The sequence below is a fragment of the Neophocaena asiaeorientalis genome, unplaced genomic scaffold (genome assembly GCF_003031525.2).
Source record: "Neophocaena asiaeorientalis asiaeorientalis breed wild unplaced genomic scaffold, Neophocaena_asiaeorientalis_V1.1 scaffold357, whole genome shotgun sequence".
Taxonomy (NCBI): domain Eukaryota; kingdom Metazoa; phylum Chordata; class Mammalia; order Artiodactyla; family Phocoenidae; genus Neophocaena; species Neophocaena asiaeorientalis.
Window position 1 is genome coordinate 2,068,458 of NW_020173270.1, and position 19,954 is coordinate 2,088,411.

The 19,954-nt window shown below is 52.6% G+C and overlaps 1 protein-coding gene across 1 annotated transcript; it reads right to left on the reverse strand.

Annotated features, from left to right (window-relative positions):
- Nucleotides 1-2,764: 2,764 nt before the first annotated feature.
- Nucleotides 2,765-5,264, reverse strand: CCL25 (C-C motif chemokine ligand 25). The gene is made up of 4 exons (XM_024745962.1): nucleotides 5,162-5,264; nucleotides 3,445-3,562; nucleotides 3,233-3,369; nucleotides 2,765-2,898 (listed from the first exon to the last, which is right to left on the reverse strand). The coding sequence occupies exons 1-4, from the start codon at nucleotides 5,232-5,234 to the stop codon at nucleotides 2,765-2,767; spliced, it is 462 nt and encodes a 153-aa protein (XP_024601730.1). The 5' UTR covers nucleotides 5,235-5,264.
- Between the last annotated feature and the right edge of the window lie 14,690 nt (nucleotides 5,265-19,954).

A 19,954-nucleotide genomic window follows, 5' to 3' on the forward strand; every position in this document is an offset into this window, starting at 1 on the left:
ATGGGCCCCAGGGTCCCCATGCGGTCCTCCTCTCCAGAGGCGGGAAATACTAGAGCTGGGAGGGATCAATCCCCGGTGGCAGTGGCCGACCAGGTGGAACCCCAAAACTCAGGAAGAGCGAAATGCTATCCTATGACCTCAAGCGAGCCCAGCCTCTATCCGAGGGACCCCACCATTCGGTGTTTCCTGGAGACAGCTGGCAGCTGCTGTGGCGTGCCCCCTCCACTTCAGCCAGGGTCAAGGAGGGCCCTGGGTTTCACTGTATCTGGTCCGTCTCGGGCTTAAACTTCTGCACTGCACGGGGGCTCAGCCCTGGGGGTTGGCGGGACATGGGAACGGGTGGCTAGGGTGGGCCTAGGGCTCGTCCCTCCCAGCAGAAGGGCCCACGGGGCCCCAGCCAGAGTTGCTGACATGCAGCCATGTTCATTCCCACGGGGAGCTGGGCTAGGGTTCTGAGGATGCTTTTCTATGGGGAGCAGAGACAACAATAAAGTTATTTTGGGTTAAGTCTGTCCCTCGGCAGGTTCTGGCAGTAAGTAGACGCTGCCCTTGGCAGGGCCGGGCAAGGCTCCCAGGAGGGCAGCAGCTTTGGAAAGGATGCACTTCTGCCTAGGGTTCTGAAGAGGATGTGCGTACGGGAGAGGTGGGTGAAGACCATCCTGCACCTGGGGGTGGGGGACACCATCCCAGGGTGCAGGTAGGTTCTACCAACTTCAGACCTGGGAGTTTGGCACAAAGCCAGGCTGCAAGTGGCAACCATTGGATCCCTTGTGGGTTCACCATTACTGATAATAATGGCTTATGATTTCTGACCCCATACTATGTACCAGGCACCATTCTAAGCATTGTACAATTACTGACCCATTCAGTCCTTGTGACTGAGTCCTAGCTCATACTACTCGCCACATGACAGGCCAGTAAATCGAGAGACGAGTTGTTGGGACAAGGAATAGCGACTTTATTCGGAAAGCCAGCAAACCGAGAAGGTGGAGGACTCGTGCCCCAAAGAACCATCTTGCCTGAGTTAGAATTCAGGCTTCTTTTATACTAAAAGGGGAGGGAGTAAAGTCAAACCAATTTCCTTGTTCTGCTCAGCTTCTGGAGGGGATGTGTTCATTTTTTCCTGCAGACATTCACAGGTGGGCCTGGCCTGGATGTTTCCTGTGAGCTAAACAAAGGTATTTTAGCTTAGTGCTCACTACCTGGGAAGCAGGGTTCCTGGCCCAAGATGGGCCATTATGTATAATTTAAGCTTATAGGCAACATCCCTTTAGTGATTAACTTGTAATAGAATATAAAAGTTCTTCCTGGGCTTCCCTGGTGGCACAGTGGTTGAGAGTCCGCCTGCCGATGCAGGGGACACAGGTTCGTGCCCCGGTCCGGGAGGATCCCACATGCCGCGGAGCGGCTGGGCCCGTGAGCCACGGCCGCTGAGCCTGCGCGTCCGGAGCCTGTGCTCCGCAACGGGAGAGGCCACAACAGTGAGAGGCCCGCGTACCGCCAAAAAAAAAAAAAGTTCTTCCTTATTACATCATCACTATGACCCCATGGAATAGATACTGTTATTCTCATCCCCATTTTACAGATAGGAAAACTGAGGCTCAGAGAGGTTAAATGACTTGGCCGAGGTGACACCAGATTACAGGTAGAAGAACCAGATTCAAAGTTGGGCAGCCATGCCAGTGTCCTGGCTCCAGGTTGGACTGGATCTATTGAATTTGATGGCTGAGCTCAGTGGATGGGATACTGTGTTAACATGTAGCTTGTGCGTGTGCTGTATGTCACAAACGGCAGTGTATTTAGCCCCCACAGACTTGTATGAGGCAGGCAGTGTTATCACCTCTGTTTCACAGCGGGGAAACCGAGGCTCAGAGAGTTTATGGCATCTGCTCTGGGTACCCATACAGTGTAGTGGGGCCTGGAAGTTCCTTTGAGTCTGCACCCTGGCCCCAGGCCCCAGTGCTCAGCACCCAGGCTGAGAGCACAGATCCTGGGGTGGGAGGGGATCACGTGGGTTTCAACACAGGCTGGGGACTCGCACCCCACAGCGAAAGGTGACAGAGACAGGAATGACATCCCACCAATAGTTTATTTAAAAGTTACAGAGAAGCACATCCTGGGAGAGAACTGAAGCTTTGCAAAGACCCAGAGGGACACAGGCAGGTGTGTCCCTACAGGTAGGCAATTATAGTGATGGTTCTTTCCAAGAATCGTTGCCCAGGCAGGTGTGACTCTGGTGCCTGCAGTAGGCACGGGGCTTGAAATAACAGAGCTCCCTTGTTCCAGCTATCTGAGGAGCCGGAGGTAGCAGGGGTGACAGGGAGGGAACTGATGCAGCCTCAGGTGCGGGGACTGAGATTTGCCCTGAAGCACAGAGGGGCTGGGGCAGCTGAGGCTGCAGGGTGATAACTGTGGCATACAGAGGTCCAGCCCATCTCGTGCTGGCTGATCCTAGAGAAGTGCGGGCTCATGGTCCTGCAGGAGGGACGGGGTGGGTCGGCAGGGGAGGGGGCGCTGGAGTGGAGTCAGGGGCCCTGAAGTTTTCAGTCCACACACTTGGCGTTTCATTTCAGCACTTGCCGAAGCCCCCTGGGCCGGAGCAGGGTAATAATGAACAGCCCCCTAGGACCCCCCCCATGCGAATCTGTGGGGCTGACCACAGAGCCAGCCCTCCGTGGTCCTGGAGGTGAGTCCCCTGACCCAGTCCGGGCTGATCAGGAGCCCTCATTCCTCAGCAGTGATGAGGGGAGGAATGGTCACATGCTCAAGAGTCCTGACCTGGATTAGCTGTTCTCAGGAGGGAGGTTTTCCTGTTGCTGCTTCTGGTGGGACCGCTAAACTTCGACAACGGTAGTGTGGAGTTTCCAGAGCTCAACTTCCTCACCCCAGAGTGAGGGACTGTCAGAGAGAAGGCAAGAGAAATAGATAAGAGCTCCACCAATACCTTTGGATTACGTGGATCCAGCCCAGCCTGATGCCGCCCAGTGGGTGGTTATTTGAGCCAATGAGTTTCCCATTTGCTTGAATTTTCCATCTCTAGCAATTGAAAGTGTCTTGACTAAAAGAGCTGCATGTTCACTCAAGCCTCCCACTCACAAGCCACTGACTCTTTTTGGGGTGCAGGCAGCTGTCAGATGCTGGCCTGCCATCCCCTCCTTTGGGGGTTGAGAAGCTCAGGGGCCCGCAGCAGGGAGGGTCGGCCCCTTAGATGCTGGGCTGGGGTCTCACCCACCCTGGAAGTTTCTCCGGGTGCCGTGGTGGGGCTTTAAATGGGTCTTCTTCCGAGCATCCAGGATCTTCATCCCAATCTGCACCCACCTGGCCCTTGGCTTCCCACACACCATCTTGTTTTTCTGGGGGAAGAAGAATCTGCAGGGATGGGGGTGTAAGCGGGGAGCGAAGTTGCGTGAGAGTCCCCACCCCCTCCCCCATGGTCCCACTCACATCACCGCAGGCAGGTTGCAGCTCCCGCTCACGTCCTGGCGATGGTAACTCTGGGCGTACCGGAGCATGGACCGTCTTGCTGGGCCGTGGTAAGCCAGGCAGCAGTCCTCAAAAGCACCTGCGACCACACAGCCGCCCAGAGACTCGCATCTCTACACGTGCGTGTGCGGCTGCGCATGCGCTCTTCAGGAACGCCCACAGCCTTGGGCACCCGCGAGCCCGCGTGCACACCACAACCCTCCCATGCCCTGTGGAGGCCCGGGGACAGCCCAGACGGTAAGGAGGCCGTTCGGCTCACCTTTGGTCCTTGATAAGGGGGCAGGAAGCAGGAGTTGGAAAGGGCCCCGCAGGCCCCTGCTGGGTAGGGCCCAGGACCACGAAATAAATGGGGGACCAAGGCCATTTCCATTCCTACTCTGGGGCGGAGGGCAAGGAGGGGGTGCAGCGCCCTGAGAAGGGGAGGGGGGCATGGTTGGACGAGGAGGAGGTGGTGGTGCCAGAAGGTTCTAGAAGAATGAGCAGGTGGAATGAGCAGAGGATGAATTAACGTGGAGACGGTGCTGGGCCTTCAGGGTCCTCTGGGATCTGTCCCTCTGCCCACCCGTGCCTCCAGGGGCCACATCTCAGTTCTGGGAGGGCCGTGGGGAGGGCTTGGAGGCTCCCTCCATCCCCCACCTTGACCCTGAGAGCAAGGGGCAGTGGAGTCAGATGGACCCCGTGTTGCAGTGCCCGGCAGGTAGTTCCCCGGGGCTGAGGGCCCCGCTGGCCCCAGGATCAATGGGCCGAGGCTGGGCCTGGCGCCTGAAATGGACCTCTAATAGCAGGACAATGGGAACGAAGCCCAGTCCCCTCCTGGGCAAAGGGTAAGGTCTGCTGGGGGCAGGGCTAGGGCCTCTCAGAGCTAATGAGGGGCAGGTGGGTGGGGCCATGGGGCTTCCACCTGGCCAGGGGCCCTGCTTGGCCAGCTGCTGGGGCTCAGCTGCCTCCTCCGGCCCAGCGGGATGCAGAACGCAGCGGCAGAGCTGGGGGACACTGGGGGCAGTCAGAATAACCTTCGGTCACTAATATCATCAAATGCCTAAGCTAGGGAGGGCAGGAGAAGAATTCCCCATTGATAACAGTAATGGTTATCAGTGCTGCTGCCGGGCACTGGGTCAAGAGTTTTGCGGGAATCAGCCCATCGGATCCTCACGTCCCATCTCTGTAACAGGAGTTTGGAGCCCCACTTTGCAGATGAGGAAACTGGGGCTCATAAACGCTGAGTAGCAACTCTCAGCCGGACCGCACAGGTAGCCGGAGTAGGGGAAGCTGAGATGGAGACTCATGTTTGTTGGTCTCCCAGGTTCTGATCTCAACTCCTACCCCTGGCTCTGCAGGTTCAGGTCACTGCAGTGTGTCCCTGGGGGTAAGCGGCCCCGCTGCCCGCAGTCCCTGGACTGGCTGGAGTCCAGAGGGAGGCCTTGGGTCCTGGACTGTGGAGGAGGCACCCAGGGCTCTGAAAGGAGGGGCTGAGGACCATGCACCCCCAAGGAGCTGCACAAATGCTGGGAGTTTTTGCATGCCTGCTGGGGGGAGCTGTCCACCCGAGAATGAATTCAGTGGTGAAGGGATGGGGGAGGCTTCTGGAGGAGGAGACAGGCACATGGCAGGGGAGGCACAAGAAGGATGGGGACAGGGGGACTCCAGGGGGGAGGGTAGGTATTGTCTGAGATAGTACCTTGAGCGTGGACAGTGGGAGCCCAGGCACCCACGAAGCAGGCCACCAGGCAGACCAGGAGCCATGGATTCATAGTGCAGGCTGGTCTTCCTCCTCCGGTGCCTTGAGGGTTAACTAGGAAGTGGGGGGGTAGGTGGTTGATGAAGACCCAACATGGACAGTGGCAGGCACTGGGAGCACCCCCCTCTCGAGCCAGGGCCCTCTGCAAGGGAGGCAGGTGGCATAGGGTGGGGACAAGTGTGCTGGACGGACCTGCTGCTGGTCTCGGGGGGAGGACTCACCAAAGCCAGTGGGGTCCCTGGAGCCGGTACCTGCTGGAGTGGACCCAAGCTCTCCTGCCTGCCACGCCAGCAGGCTTCACCCTTTATAGATGGAGCCCCGCCCTGCCGCTCCCTCCCCACCTCCTCTCCCACTACACCTCCCGGCTTCTCCCTCCCGCCCTGCCCTCCTCTGTTCTCCCCATGTCTTTCTAGCTCCTCTCTCCAATGTCAGGATGCACCTGTTGGAAGTTGGGTGCGAGGGGCAAAAGGACCCAAATCAAAGAGCTGGGCAGAAAACAATGACACCTTCAACTAAGTACTCGGACGGGGCGGGGTGGGGGGGGAACGGACGGACAGGGATTTGGCTCCTTCAGTGATGAGAGGTGGACGGATGCAGGTGGACAGTCACAGCCTTGACCTCAACGAGCCGCCTTGAAGGCTCACATGCCCCCTATCCCAGGCCCCTCAGCCAGCACCCCGGCTTTCTCCCTGGAGGGTCCTTTCTCCTCCTTGTCCCGGCCTCTCTCTTGCTACACCTCTAGGTGGATACTGGCTTCCCAGGGGCAGGACCCAGGCAGCCTAGAGCAGGGGGAAAGTCTCCACCTCTGCTCCCCACTCCCAAGCCGCCTGTTCCCATGGGGCCCTGATTTCACCGCATTTTTCTCTCCTTCCACACAATGGGATGACTTATCGTGTCACAGAAAAGCCTTGTTTTTGAGAACAGGCAAACCCATAGAAATAGAAAGTAAAATCAGTTGTTGCCATGGGCTGGGAGGAGGGGAGAATGGGGGGGGTGAGGGCAAAAGGGAAGGTATGGATTTCTTTTTGCTCTGAAATTAGATGGTGGTGATGGTCAAGGGACTCTGTGAATATAGTAAACACCACGGAATGGTACACTTTCAATGGGTGATGTTGGCGAAGATAATATTAAGATTAGAAAGGAGTTTGGGGACTTCCCTGGTGGCACAGTGGTTAAGAGTCCACCTGCCAATGCAGGGGACATGGGTTCAATCCCACATGCCACATGCCACGGAGCAACTAAGCCCGTGCGCCACAACTACTGCTCTCTAGAGTCCGCGAGCCACAACTACTGAGGCCCGCGCGCCCTAGAGCCCGTGCTCCTCAACAAGAGAAGCCACCGCAATGAGAAGCCCGTGCACCACAATGAAGAGTAGCCCCCGCTCGCCGCAACTAGAGAAAGCCCGCACGCAGCAACGAAGACCCAACGCAGCCAAAAAAACCCTAATTAATTAATTAATTTTTTAGAAAAGAATAGAAAGTTTTATTTGAGCCAAACTGAGGACTAGCCCAGAAGCCCGCTTCCCAGATTACTCTGAGAAACTGCTCCAGAGAAGCAGGGTTTTCAGGGAAGTTTTATATCTTGTCAGAACAAAGAATATTAAACAAGTCAGGGAGACATTTCTTCAAGGTTTCAGCCAAACAGACCAGCATGTACACAACAAGTCAGTATGACCTTGGCACCTGGAAGGGAGTCTTATCATCAAAGGAGGACCAGCCCTGGCATCCCAGGAAGTGGGGCTTTAACGTTTATTTTTAACATGGACATTCTTTACTTCTGGTCAATGTGCCCTTTTCTTTAATAATTAAAGCAGACTGCAGTGCATGTTTGATAGGCCACAAACAGGCTATTTTAGGTAGCATCAAATTCAAGTTAACTCATGTATAAGCCAGAATGGCTTCCCTATATCTCAATATGTAAAAATTTATCATGCAATGTATGGAACATGAATTTTCCCCAATATTACATTGAGAATAATCTCAATAGAACTGTTATTAACGACCACAATAAAGCAATGCTCTGGTTTTGGAAGAAAAGAGGGAGCCCCAGGTAACCACGCAGGCAGGAAGCAAAGCAAAACACAACTAGAAGTAGTTTCTTTTTCTCCTGGGTTAGCGCGGCCCACCTGGAACAGGGGTGTGGGGATTGGGGTGGTGGGGTGGGGAGCGTCGGGGAAGGGGAAGGGGGTTCTGCAGAGAGCTCGCAGCTGATTGCTTTTAACCTTTTTATTGTCCGCATCCTTAGCTATGGACCACCCTGAGTATTTATGACACTTTGTACCGCTTTCTCATCTCTCGCGCTCCACCACGAGGCCCTGGCAGGGGGTGGGGCACGCCACCCACTCCCTGGGTCTGGCCGGGTGAGTGGGGGTTAGCACAGGGGGCGGGGCCTGATGAAAGGCACTGGGCGTCGGGGCGGGGCTTTCTCTGTGGGGCTTAGGCCAGGGCAGGGCTTACGGGCCCCGCCCCGCCCCTCCACAGCCGCGGAGACTCGGCGGCTCGGCTCGCGGTCCTGTGCCGGTGGCAGTAGCTGCTCCCGGGGTGGGTAAGGCTGGGCCAGGACGCGGCTCCGCGTGGCTGAGGGCGTGGGGACGCGGCGTGGCGGGCCGGGGCCAGCCTCCCCGCTGCGGCCCACTGCCCCTGCCTGCCCCGCCAGCGGTCAGCGGCCAAGACGTGGCGTTACGAAACCTTGGCTGAGGTGCACCGTGAGCGAGCCCACCTCCCTGCACCTCACAATTTGTCCCACCGGCAGCCTTAACGGGGAGGAAGGAGTGAGAGGAACCAGCACGCGCGCGGGGCAGACAGGGATTGTGCGCTCTTGGACCCGGCTCAGAACCCAGGTGTCCCGGCAGTGGACGGGATGCTTAGGGACTAAAGGCTCTGGGTTGAAACCCAGAGTTCGGAGGACCGCAGTTGCTTCACGGTCAGGGCTAAATTGCGAGAGGGGAAGCCTTCATTCCTACAGCTGCTGGAGCCATTAAGGGTAAACTGCTTCCAGCAAGGGGACTCTGTTCTCCGCACGTGTGAACCGGGCACAGAGGACAGAAGCTTCCTCCCGGTCAGCAGCTCAGAGAATGGGGCCGTTGTGCGTGGCCTCCAGCCTGCTGCTGAGCCAGACGCAGGGGCTGACCACACCCCAAGGACTGCAGGGCAGGCTGCAGTGCCCCCGGGGTGGGGGAGGGGTGGGCAAGGGCACAGCTCAGCTCAGGGTGCCTCTAGTGGGTGCACACAGATGGCTGTACTGCAGACTGGGGCAGCCAGTGGGCTTGGTGAGGGGAAATTCCAACTACTGCCTTTGGAGTGAGCTCCTCTGGGGCGGACTGAATACCGGCTCCCTCTCATTTCTCTGCTGGAGGAACTTCCCAGGTGCTCAACGGTTGACCCACTTTTACAGAGAAGGAGACCGAGGGTCAGAGAGGCCAAGTCGGACTTCCCTGGCGGTCCAGTGGTTAAGACTCCACACTTCCAGTGTAGGGGGTGCGGGTTCAATCCCTGGTCAGGGAACTAAGATCCCACATGCCGCGCGGCACATCCAAAATGAAATAAAATAGAGAGGCCAAGTCATTCCCCCTTCTAACTTTTTATTCTTGGCCAGGAAAATCCAACTTTTATTTCTTAAATACTGTGAAGGAAAGGGGGACAGTCCCCTAATGGGGGAAGGCCATTGAGCAGAGCTCATCAGAAAGGATGCTGAGGAAGCACCACCAGCTGAAGTAGGGGTCCTCCTGCAGTTGCTTTTGCATCAGACCCCCACCCCACCCCCACCCCAGTGCTGCCTACCACCCTCCTGAACCTACGGTGCCTGCAGGGCCCAGCTCGGGTGGCCTCTGAGAGAAGCAGCTGGAAACCCACCCCCCAACAACTCTACATAGTTGTGCATCTTATGGGGAGCATATCAGACCCCGGTGCCCTGTCTGCCAGGCCTGGACATACCCAGCTGCCTTTCACTCTGGTCCTGATGCAGAGTGGTTACCAGGCAACTGGAGGAAGGAGGGAAAATTGGTGGGTTTTTTTTTTAAGGATGCCTTGCAAGCCTCTGGCCTGACTTTCAGGGACTTGGTTTCTAGACTGGCCCTGTGGGGCCCATTTCACTGTGTTCCCGATGTGGATGGCCCAGCTGCCTCCTGAAAGGCCGGCCTTGAGGGGCTTCCCTCCCCAGATTGACCAGCTGCCTCTGTGTTCCAGGGGACCTGGGTGGGGAACTTGGGCTACCAGCACTGGTCGTGGCCTTGGCCTCGGTCCTTATGCTTCTTCTGCTCCTACTGGACATGTGGGGGCTGAGCCAGCTGGGGCCGGGGCAGGGGCAAGGGTGACACAGGGGGCAAGGGTGGTGAGCCCTGAGGAGAGGGTCCCATAGGGTTGTGAGTTCCTCTTTGAAGCTACTGAGCTCCACTCACACCCTCCACACAGGTTTTCTGGGCACCTCTTACATACCAGCCACGTGCTAAGTCCTGGGGTGACTGCAGTGAGCAAGGAGATGTGTCCCAGGCATGGAAGTTGACAGTGATGTCACTGATCCTCACCAGATGCCTGTTTGGGGCCATTTGTTATCTCATTCATTCAACAGACATGTAGCGCGTGCCTGCTGTATGCCAGGTACTGGGCTGGGTACCAGGGTAAGCAGTGCAGAACACAGGTAGCAAATAGCGAAGCAAGGCGTGACAGGGAGATGCCGGGGATGGGTTGGGCTCCTCTGAAGAAAGTGACTTGAAGTGACAGCAAACCCTATGGGATTCATATCTATCCCCACTTGACACGGAAAAAAACAATCAGCTGAAGTCCAGAGAGGTTAATTTACCTAAGTAAGCGGGGGGTCAGATTCCAAGTCCAGGTCGGACTCCATTCCACATATACTGCTTGGGTGCTGTATTAAGTGTGTCTTTTGGGGTTTGTTTTCAATGATGTATTTTATTTAACCCTATCCAAGATAACATCATTTTAACATATAATCAAATCAAAATGATTTATGAGATATTTTCCCTTTTAAGTCTTCAAAACATGGCTTACTGTACATTTCCAGTACGTCTCAAGTGCTAAATAGCCACACGTGGCTGGTGTCTATCTTATTGGAGAATGCATCTCCAGCCACAGGTTAGAGTCAATTCGAAATTTTACATTGTTTCTTTTTCCTTTTATTTATTTATTTTTTCTGTGAAAATTTTTATCAATAAGGATAATTAACAATACCAAAACAATACAAATCACCTCAAAATATAAATTGGTGAAACAGTGGTAATACACACAATGTAACATTATATAGCTATCCAAAAGTTGTCAAAAACTAAGATGGAAAAATGCTCAATAAACATTAACACACATCATTAACAAATAGGTACAACAGAATCTCAAATTTATTTCTTAAAGTCTAAATGCATAAAAATATGAAAATATTTGCAGTAGTTATTACCACTAAGTGTTAAGATGAATGCTCTGAAATCTTCTCGGTGTTTTCCTGTATTCTCCCAGGTTTCCTTACAATAAACATGTGTTACTTTTGCAATCAGAAAAAAAGGGAGGGGGAGGTTTGGGAGTAAATTTGACAAATCATGTTTTTGCAATACTGAGTCCCTAGCAAAGTATTCTCCCCCAAGACTGCCACCCTCAAACCTTAGTAACTCAGCTACTAATTCAAATCACTATAGAAGTGGTGCTGTTACGAAGACTGGTATTTTTGATGAGTTTTTTTCTACTTCAGCGTTAAATTCTTTAGCAGATGACACATTAGACTTCCCTCATTTTGATGAGTATCTGTTTGAGAACTGTTGAATGCTTGTTAACTCTTTTTAGTTTAATATTTATTGTTACTCTTGGAAAAATTTACTATGTTTTTAGGTAGTGTTTATACACTGGCCTCGTCATGAACAAAATGTAAGCTACTGAAGGTTTTACCTTTGGTTATGCCCACAAAGCATTTGATCTGTTTCACAAACTTAAATGATGAAGAATTGGTTCTCCTTGTTGGCTTCATTTTGTGTTTGTAGGAGAATGAGGATTTCAAAATGTTAAAAATGAAAAGTAGTTTATAGTTTCTGGCAGTTTGTACAGTTGGGTACATTAAAGTTCTACATTTTAAATTTGAGTTACCTTGGTTCAGGAAAAACACTAGTTGATACAAACTTAAGTCACTGTCTATGATACGTGAACACGTGAATGTTTTGCTAATGGTTCTGTGGTCCTCCCATAAGAGCCTAAGCCTGTCTCTTCTACCAGTAGAGTGGTGTAGAATGTAAGCTTCCCCTCATACAATTTGCCTCCTCTTTCTCTCTTTACAAAAGATGGCAGGAAACTTGTTACTAGAACTTAATATAATGTAAAGTGATCAAAAAATTGATCTGTAACAGGAAAAGGTAACCTATTTTTGTGTTGACGGGCCTAGAGTTTACGTTATAAGTATCATCTTTCTCTCCCAAGACATTTATTTCTGTAACCAAAGTGAGACACCATCTAACAGTTATATTTTGGGAGAAATAGCCAGTGCATGTAAGGCTTGCATGTGTTGGATTCTACTATAAATGAAACATTAATTCATTTAAACTTCAACGTTCTTACGAGCAAGGTACTCGTATCACTTTTAACGGATGAGGAAACAGCACAGGACGAGTAAGTTGTAGAGCTGGGATTGAGTAGAGTGGTCACTACAGTGCTTGAACTTACTATATTTTCTACCTCTAGCTTCATTTCCTTTTATTTTTTATTAAGACATTTTTGTTTAAAGCAGTTTAATTTTCCCAGCAAAACTGAAGGGAAGGTGCAGAGATTTACCATATACCCCCTGCTCCCACACATGCATTGCCTTCCCCATTATCGACATGCCGCATCTCGGAGGTATGTTTGTTACCATTAATGAACTGACACATCATTACCATCCAAAGCCCATAGTTTGCATTCGGGTTCACTCCTGCTGTTGTATATTCTACGGGTTTGGACAAATGTATAATGACATGTACCCACCATTATTGTGTCATACAGAGTATTTCACTGCTTTAAGAATCCTCTGTGCTCCCAGCATGTGTTTTTTATTCTGATGTTTTGACAGCCGGGGCCTTACTGATCGTGGAAGTGCTATCCCTCCCAGGGCTAGCAGATTCCCAAAGATAGTAAATGACTTCCTTATAAGGACACCTTTCATATGCAAACCAGACAATCCAGAACCCATACCCTAACCCCCTCGTCTATCAGGCGTCTATCCTCCAGCCCTGATCACCCCAGGGCCAGGTGCCAGACAACTAGGGACAGTCTCTGTACCCCAGAGCCTGCTGGAATTATTCAAACTAGCCAGTCCTAAGCCTGCTTACCCTGCCTCACTCAATCCTTCCCGCAGAAACCACAATAAAGCCTCTTGCCCACATTTCCCCCTCGCTCCCTCTGCCTCCTGACTGGCCCTGGTGCCTCCCCATGTGGCCCTGCATGGCACAGTGTGCGCCCCCTCCTTCTGGGCTCTGTGAGTAACAGAGTGCCTTTTCAGTGGCAATCGTCTCCTGATCTGTTGGCCTCACCATACCTGAATAATTATAAAGCTTACAGTTTAAAACAGGTGTCAAGGGGGACTTCCCTGGTGGTCCAGTGGTTAAGACTCTGTGCTTCCAATGCAGGGGGCGTGGGTTCGATCCCTGATTGGGAACTAAGATCCCACATGTGGTGTGGCACAGCCAAAAACTAAAATAAGTAAAATAAAAAGAAATACAACAGGTGTCAAGTGATATGCAGAGAGTTGGAGACAGAGGGCAGGTAACAGATGCATCACTCCCCACATGGGGCTCACAGCTAGTGGGGGAGATGTTCGTGGGATGCTGCAAGGCTACATGGTCAGCATTCTAGAAAAACATTCACAGGCAGGCTGTAGGGGTTCAGAGGGCACCCTATCAGGTCTCCAGGGGGAATAACTTGAATGGAGACCTAAAGACAAGCAGGTGTTAGCGGCCAGATGGAGCAGGACACCAGAGAGACCTGCCACGTTCAGGATGGCTGGGGACTGGAGGTGCGGGGGGGAGGATAGTGGAAGATGAGGTGGGAGGCGATAGGCTATTCAGGGCCTCATGTGCTGAGCTAAGAAGGGCCACCTTCATCAGAGGGCGCTGGGGAGCTGCTGAGGGATTTAGCCAGAGGGAGGGTTGTGGTCAGGCCTGTGTCACAGCTCTGCCAAGGTCACGTGGAAGATGCACTGGAGGGGCATCAGCTCAGGCCCAAGAAGACTCACAGTCACCAGGCTGTCTTCCCATGAGGGCTGTGGGGCAGCCTCTTTCCCAATCCTTCTCATGCCCTACCTCAGCAAGAAGTAACTCAGGAAATATTTACCGAGGTCTACTCTGTGCCAGGTTGGGTAGTTAGAGCGGTGACAAGACAGACTGGTGCCTACTGTCGTGGAGATTTTTCATTTTTGTTTTTCTAACAAAGGGGTTGCCATAGCACGTGAGGAATGCTAACAAATAAAGTCAGAAACAGAAGTGGGGACATTACTGAGCTTTAGAAATAAATAAAAAAGGATTATAAGAGAATACTATGAACAACGGCACACCAACACATTAGATAGCCTCAGTGAAACTGGCAAACTGCTAAAAACAAACTACCAAAACGGACTCAAGAAGAAATAGAAAATCTGAAAAGACCTATAACAAGTAAGAAGATTGAGTCAGTAGTCAAAAACCTCCCAACAAAGAAAAATCCAGGACCAGATGGCTTCACTGGTTCCTTCTACCAAACATTTAAGGAAGAATTAACACCAATCCTTCTCAAACTCTTCCCAGGAAAAAGAGGAGGGAACATTTCCTAACTCATTCATTCTCTGAGGTCAGCATTACCCTAATACGAAAGCCAGACAAAGTCATCACAAGAAAACTACAGACCAATAATCCTAATGAACATAGATGCAAAAATCCTCAACAAAAATACTAGCAAACCAAATTCAGGAGAACATTAAAAGGATTATACACTTGACTAAGTAGATTTATCACAGGAATGCAAGGGTGGTTCAATAAATGAAAATCCGTCAACTAATACACCACATTAATAAGATGAAGGAAAAATGATCCCCTCAATTGTTGTAGAAAAAGTATTTGACAAAATCTAACACCCTTTTATGTTAAAAAAAAATTCAACAAACTAGGAATAGAAGGAGATTCAATGCAATCCCTATCGGAATATCAATGACCATTTTTGTTTTTCACAAGAATGGAAAAGCGGATCCTAAAATTCATAGGGACTTGCAGGGGACCCTCAATAGCCAAGAAAATGGAAGCCTAGAACCACCAGTGCTACTGACCTGTGGGTCTGGATACTTTTGTGTTATGTTTTGTGTTGTGCTGTCAAGGGCCGTCCTGTGCATTATAGGATATTGAACAGCATCCCTGGCCACCACCCACTAGATGCCGCTAAGCATTGTTTCCTGGTTGTGACAACCCAAAATGCCCCTAGACAAAAGTCCCTGTCTCCCCTGCCCCCTGCTGAGAACAACTGCTCTAGTGAGAAATCGGGCGACCCAAGTTTCACTTCTGTCTCACGTGCCGTGTTGCTGAGTGTGTATGTGTGTTTTAAATGCCATGCTATTTGGCCCTGATCCCTCAGCTGTTAATAGTGAATACTGCAACCACAACTGTAAATCTGCCTGCTGCATGTCAAGTCCTGTGCTGATGAGGTCTATATCCACTGCCAGGTCCTGTACCGATGAATTTTATCTACAACCCATTTTGTGTCCGTCATCTCTGTGACAAGAGCATTTTCCCAAGGTTCTGTCCCTGGTCCTTTTTTGGGAGGGCTGAGGCTGCACAAACCCTGCTTTGGTATTTTAGCTGTTGATGAAAGAGCTTGAGGTGCCTCGTAGACTATATGTCTGTTTGGCTGTGAACTTCTGCCAACTCAAGACGTATGCCTATAAAAATGAGATGTTTTCTCCTAGGGATGAGGGGAAAAGAATTGGTCCAGGACGTGTTGGAGAATGTGGGAAGCCTTTCAAAGTCAACTACGTGAAGCAAGGATTAGGGCTTTTCGGTCTTTACGTGCATAACTTTTTTTTTTTTTTTAATTTGGGCAGAAAAAGTGATCATTTTGTCTGTTTCTCCATCTCAGTGTTCTAAGCCTGAGAAGGTCTGTCTGGTCCACCCAAGCCCTGATTCCTGGTATTCTCTTACAGTCACGGAGGGCAGAAGTCCTAAAATCAAGGTGTCGGCAGGGCTCGTTCCTTCTGGAGGCTCTAGGGGAGAATGGGCTTCCTTGCCTTTTCCAGTTTCCAGCAACCGCCTGCATCCCCTGGCTCCTGGCCCCTTCCTCCATCTTGAAAGCCAGCAGTATAGCATCTTCAAATGTCTTTCTGACCTCTGCTTCTGTTATCACATCTCCTTCTCAGACCCAGACCCTCCTGCCTCCCTGTCATAAGGACCACCATGACTGACGCTGGGGCCGCTGGATAATCCAGGATCATCTCCCATCTCCAGGTGTGATTAACTTGATCACACCTGCAAAGTCCCTTTTGCTGTGTAAGGTCACATATTCCCAGGTTCTGGGGGTCAGGACACAGACATCTTGCGGGAAGGGCATTATTTGGCCTACCACAGCACCCATGGGGGTCAACCTCCTAAGGGGGGTGGGGAACACTCCTGGGGGCAAGTGATATGTAGACTCAGTTCTGGAAGATGGCAGGTAGGAAGGGGGATGGGGGGCAGAGAGTTCCAGGTAGAGGGACTAGGGCACATAAAACAGCAGGCTCCCTGAATACCTGACCTGGTTGTGACCTGAGGGCCCTTAACATCAGCATAGGAACCTGGTCGAGGGGACAGTTGCCCAAGTCCGGAGAGATATTTGGCTGTCACAGTTGGGGTGGGGAGGTGGGGGGCCAGAGATGCTGCTACACATCCTGCCATGCACGGGGTTCTGTCTCCACCAGGAAGAATCCTCTGGCCCTAACAGCAGGAAGCCCTACTGCGGCCACTTTCTGGCCCTGTCTCTCCAAACCCAGAGGGACTTCTCCCCTTCTCTCCGCATGGAGGGTTTCTGCTCAGCAACCTGTGGCCCGTCTACCCCTACCCCACCTTTCTGGGGAAAAGCTGTTTCTACTTCCTCCTGACCCTTGGCCCACCCCAGAACGGAAGCCTGTGTGTGGGCTGAAGGCTCCTACCTCTGGAATGTGGGGCCCTGGGAGGGAGACAGAGCTGAGTAGTAGTGCTTTCTCCCTGCGCCCCACTCCACAGCCCCAACCCAGGCCTGACCCACTCTGACCTCTGGGTCCCTGCAGCACCGGGAAGGGAAGGGAGTCAGACGGTGTGCTAAGGACGCTGCATCTGTCATTGGACGGGGAACAATCTAGTTCACCCACAGGACACTAGACAGCAGGTGACAGGGCTCGTGACAGGAGGAGGGGTGAGTTGGTGCGGGGGTTCCCCCCTCCAGCTCCTTGTTGCCGCCACCCTGCAGGGCTCAGGTCGGTGACGTCCCTCAAATACGGTCCCCTTGAGTCCGACGGGTCTTCCTTGGGTCTGGGCAGGAGTGGGTGTCCATCTCACCCACTGAGGAGGGGACCCCTGTTGGGGTGGGGGGGACGGAGCGGGGTGGGCTCTGCCGCGACGTGGTGAAACCGGGCTAGTGTCTTACTGCCGTTGGCCCTTGAGAGCAAGTTGGCTTCTGGTTCATTAGGTCAGCAGACCTTTGACACCTACTGGGTGCCAGGCTCCGTGCTGGCCGCTGGGGGTGATAAGGCCAGCAGTTCCCTCAAAGAGCCCGCAGAGGCTGGGGAGGGCAGGGCTCTCACTCTGCTGACCGCTTGACCGAGAGCCAAGCCCTGTGCCGGCGCCCCATCTAAAAAAAGAAGCCCCGGTGCAACTGCGCAATGGCCCCGGGAAAAGGGGGAGGCGAGCATGTATTCAGTGGGACTTCCCTGTGGTGAGCCCAGGAAAACCGCTGCTCCTGGAGGGGAGGGCTGGTCTGGGGTGACGGCCCACCTCTCCCACCACCACTGGCTCCTGCCCCTGCTGTGGCCAGCCTCTGGGCATTTCCACGTGGCCCCTGGCTGTGTCAGAGCCCCTAAGGTATGGCTCCCCGTCCACCCACTGGAGCCCCAGGGCTGCTCCATCCACCAGAGAATGCGGTACCCAAACCCCAGAGTCCCCTTGGCCTATGGAAGACTGGGCAGTGCCTGTGCGTGATGAGGGCCACCTGAGCTCCCCCGCCCACACCCAGTGGGCTGTGGCAGAATTACATGCTCCCCCAGTGTTATGAGCTGGATTGTGTCCCCCTCCCCCAAATTCATATGTTGAAGCCTGAGCCCCCAGGACGTCAGAATATGACTGTCTTTGCATTTAGGGTCTTTTTTTTTTTTTTTAAATAAATGTATTTATTTATTATTTTTGGCTGTGCTGGGTCTTTGTTGCTGTGCGCGGGCTTCTCATTGCGGTGGCTTCTCTTGGTGCAGAGCACAGGCTCTAGGCGCACAGGCTTCAGTAGTTGTAGCTCGTGGGCTCTAGAGCACAGGCTCAGTAGTTGTGGCTCATGGGCTTAGTTGTTCCGTGGCATGTGGGATCTTCCTGGACCAGGGCTCGAACCTGTGTCCCCTGCGTTGGCAGGCAGATTCTTAACCACGGCACCACCAGGGAAGTCCCTGCATCTAGCGTCTTTAAAGAGGTCTTAGAGTTAAAAATGAGTACAGGGTGGACCCTAATCCAATATGCAGTCATATGTGTGTCCTTATAAAATGGGGAAATTAGGACACAGACAGATGCACAGAGGGAAGACCACGTGAGGACACAGGGAGAAGACGGCTGTCTGCAAGCTAAGGAGAAAGACTTCCGAATGAAACCAACCTCGACCCTGGACTTCTCGCCTCCAGAACTGTGAGGAAATGTGTTTCTGTTGTTTAAGCCCCCAGCCTGTGCTTTCTTTTGGCAGCCCTAGTGAACTCACATACCCAGGATGCACCTGAGTAAGGTGGCAGCCCATTGGGTGCCTAGGGATGTGGTGGGGGGGGGGGGACAAAGATGAAGATGGACCCTTTCTCCATGGCCTTGGTTTCCTCCTCCTCCCGTGTGAACCTGAAGCCATCACTTTAACTGCACCACCGAGGATGCCCGCTTCCCTTCACCCTCGAGCATCTTAAGCCGCTGGGCCCTGGCTGGGTGGAGGAGTGGAAATAACACCCCACAGATGCTACCACGAAACCACGACCCTCCACCCCAGCTGGGTTCTCCTTCCCCAGAGTGGTCCATGGAAAGCATCCCCCCGGCCCCTCCCCTCTCCCCAGCTCCCACGCCCACCCCCGAGTTATCTGCGTCCTGCTCAGTCCTTCCTCCTGCCCATCCAACAGTACCCAACTCACAGGTTTATGGTGAGGATTAAACTGCGTCCCCGTAGTGCTCAGCCCACGCCTGAGAGGCACTCTTACTCCACGTGGTTGCGGGGCTCCTGCCCATCATTTCTAGAGGACGCGCGATTCCCCAAGCCAGCTGCGTCCCTGTGCGTCTAGATCACTGCCAACCTTTTACTCGTTGAAAGGAGTTCCCCGGTAGCCTAGTGGTTAGGACTCTGGGCTTTCACTGCCATGGCCTGGGTTCAACCCCTACTCATTAAAGGCTGTAAGAATAGCCCTTCCACTGGGGGCTCAGGACACTTTTCAGTGGTTTAACCAAAGGGTGAGACTATGACCCCTGTAAGATGCTGGGTAAGTATCTTCCAAAGGTTTTGGAATTTTCTGATTATCACGGCCACCACCCTGAGGAAAGCCAGTGTCCGGGTCCCGGCAGCCCTGGAATGATCACCCGAGGGCCACTCTGAGGTTTGTTGACTCCCGCCACACACACCGCCCCCCCCATGAACTGTCTGTTTCTGATCTTTGCTCCTTTGGTTCTTATCAATTTGCGTGAGCTTTTAACAGCTGATAACACACCTGGCTTTTCCTCCGGCGCAACTTGCTCTTAACTACGCGAGATCAGAGGTTAGCACTGGTGGAGCACTCCGAGACATGCCACCGGCTGTGCTTTTGGACCTTTCGTCTGGGGAGCTGGGTGGTTTGAGGGTTTCCTGCTACATGGAATGTGGGAGTTGCCAGGGTGGGGCAGAGGCCCCGTAATGGGAACACCCACCCTTGGTTGCACTTGCCCGGCACATCGGGACAGGTGGGAGGCACCCTGGCAAATCCACGGGCCCCTGGCCTGCTTCCCATGGGAGGCTGGACGAGGAACAGGGCTGGAGAATGGTCACAGCCAGGTGAGCCAACGACTGATAGGCACGCAGCCTCCATCTCGTTTACAAAGAAAAGATTTGGGAAAACAGCCTGGCAGTTCCTCAAAAAGTTAGAGTTATTGTGTCATCCAGCCACTCCACTTCTAGGTATCTACCCAAGAGAAATGAAAACACATGTTCGTACAAACACTTGTCCATAAACGTTCACAGCAGCATGATTCGCTAGAGCCAAAAGGTGGAAACAGCCCAGAAAACGTCCATCGATGGATGAATGGATCAACAAAATGTGGTCCATCCACACAGTGGAATACTACACAGTCCTAAAAAGGAAGGAGGTACTAAATCACACTACAGCACAGAGGAACCTGGAAGACATGATGCTCAGGGAAAGAAGCCAGGCACAACAGGCCACATATTGTATGATTCCATTTATATGAAGTGATCAGAACAGGCAAATCCATGGAGTCAGAAAGTAGATTAATCGTTGCCAGGGGCTAGGGGAGGGACTGCTAATGGGCATGGGGTTCCTTCTTGGAGTGACGAAAATGTGCTAGAATGAGATAGTGTGAATATA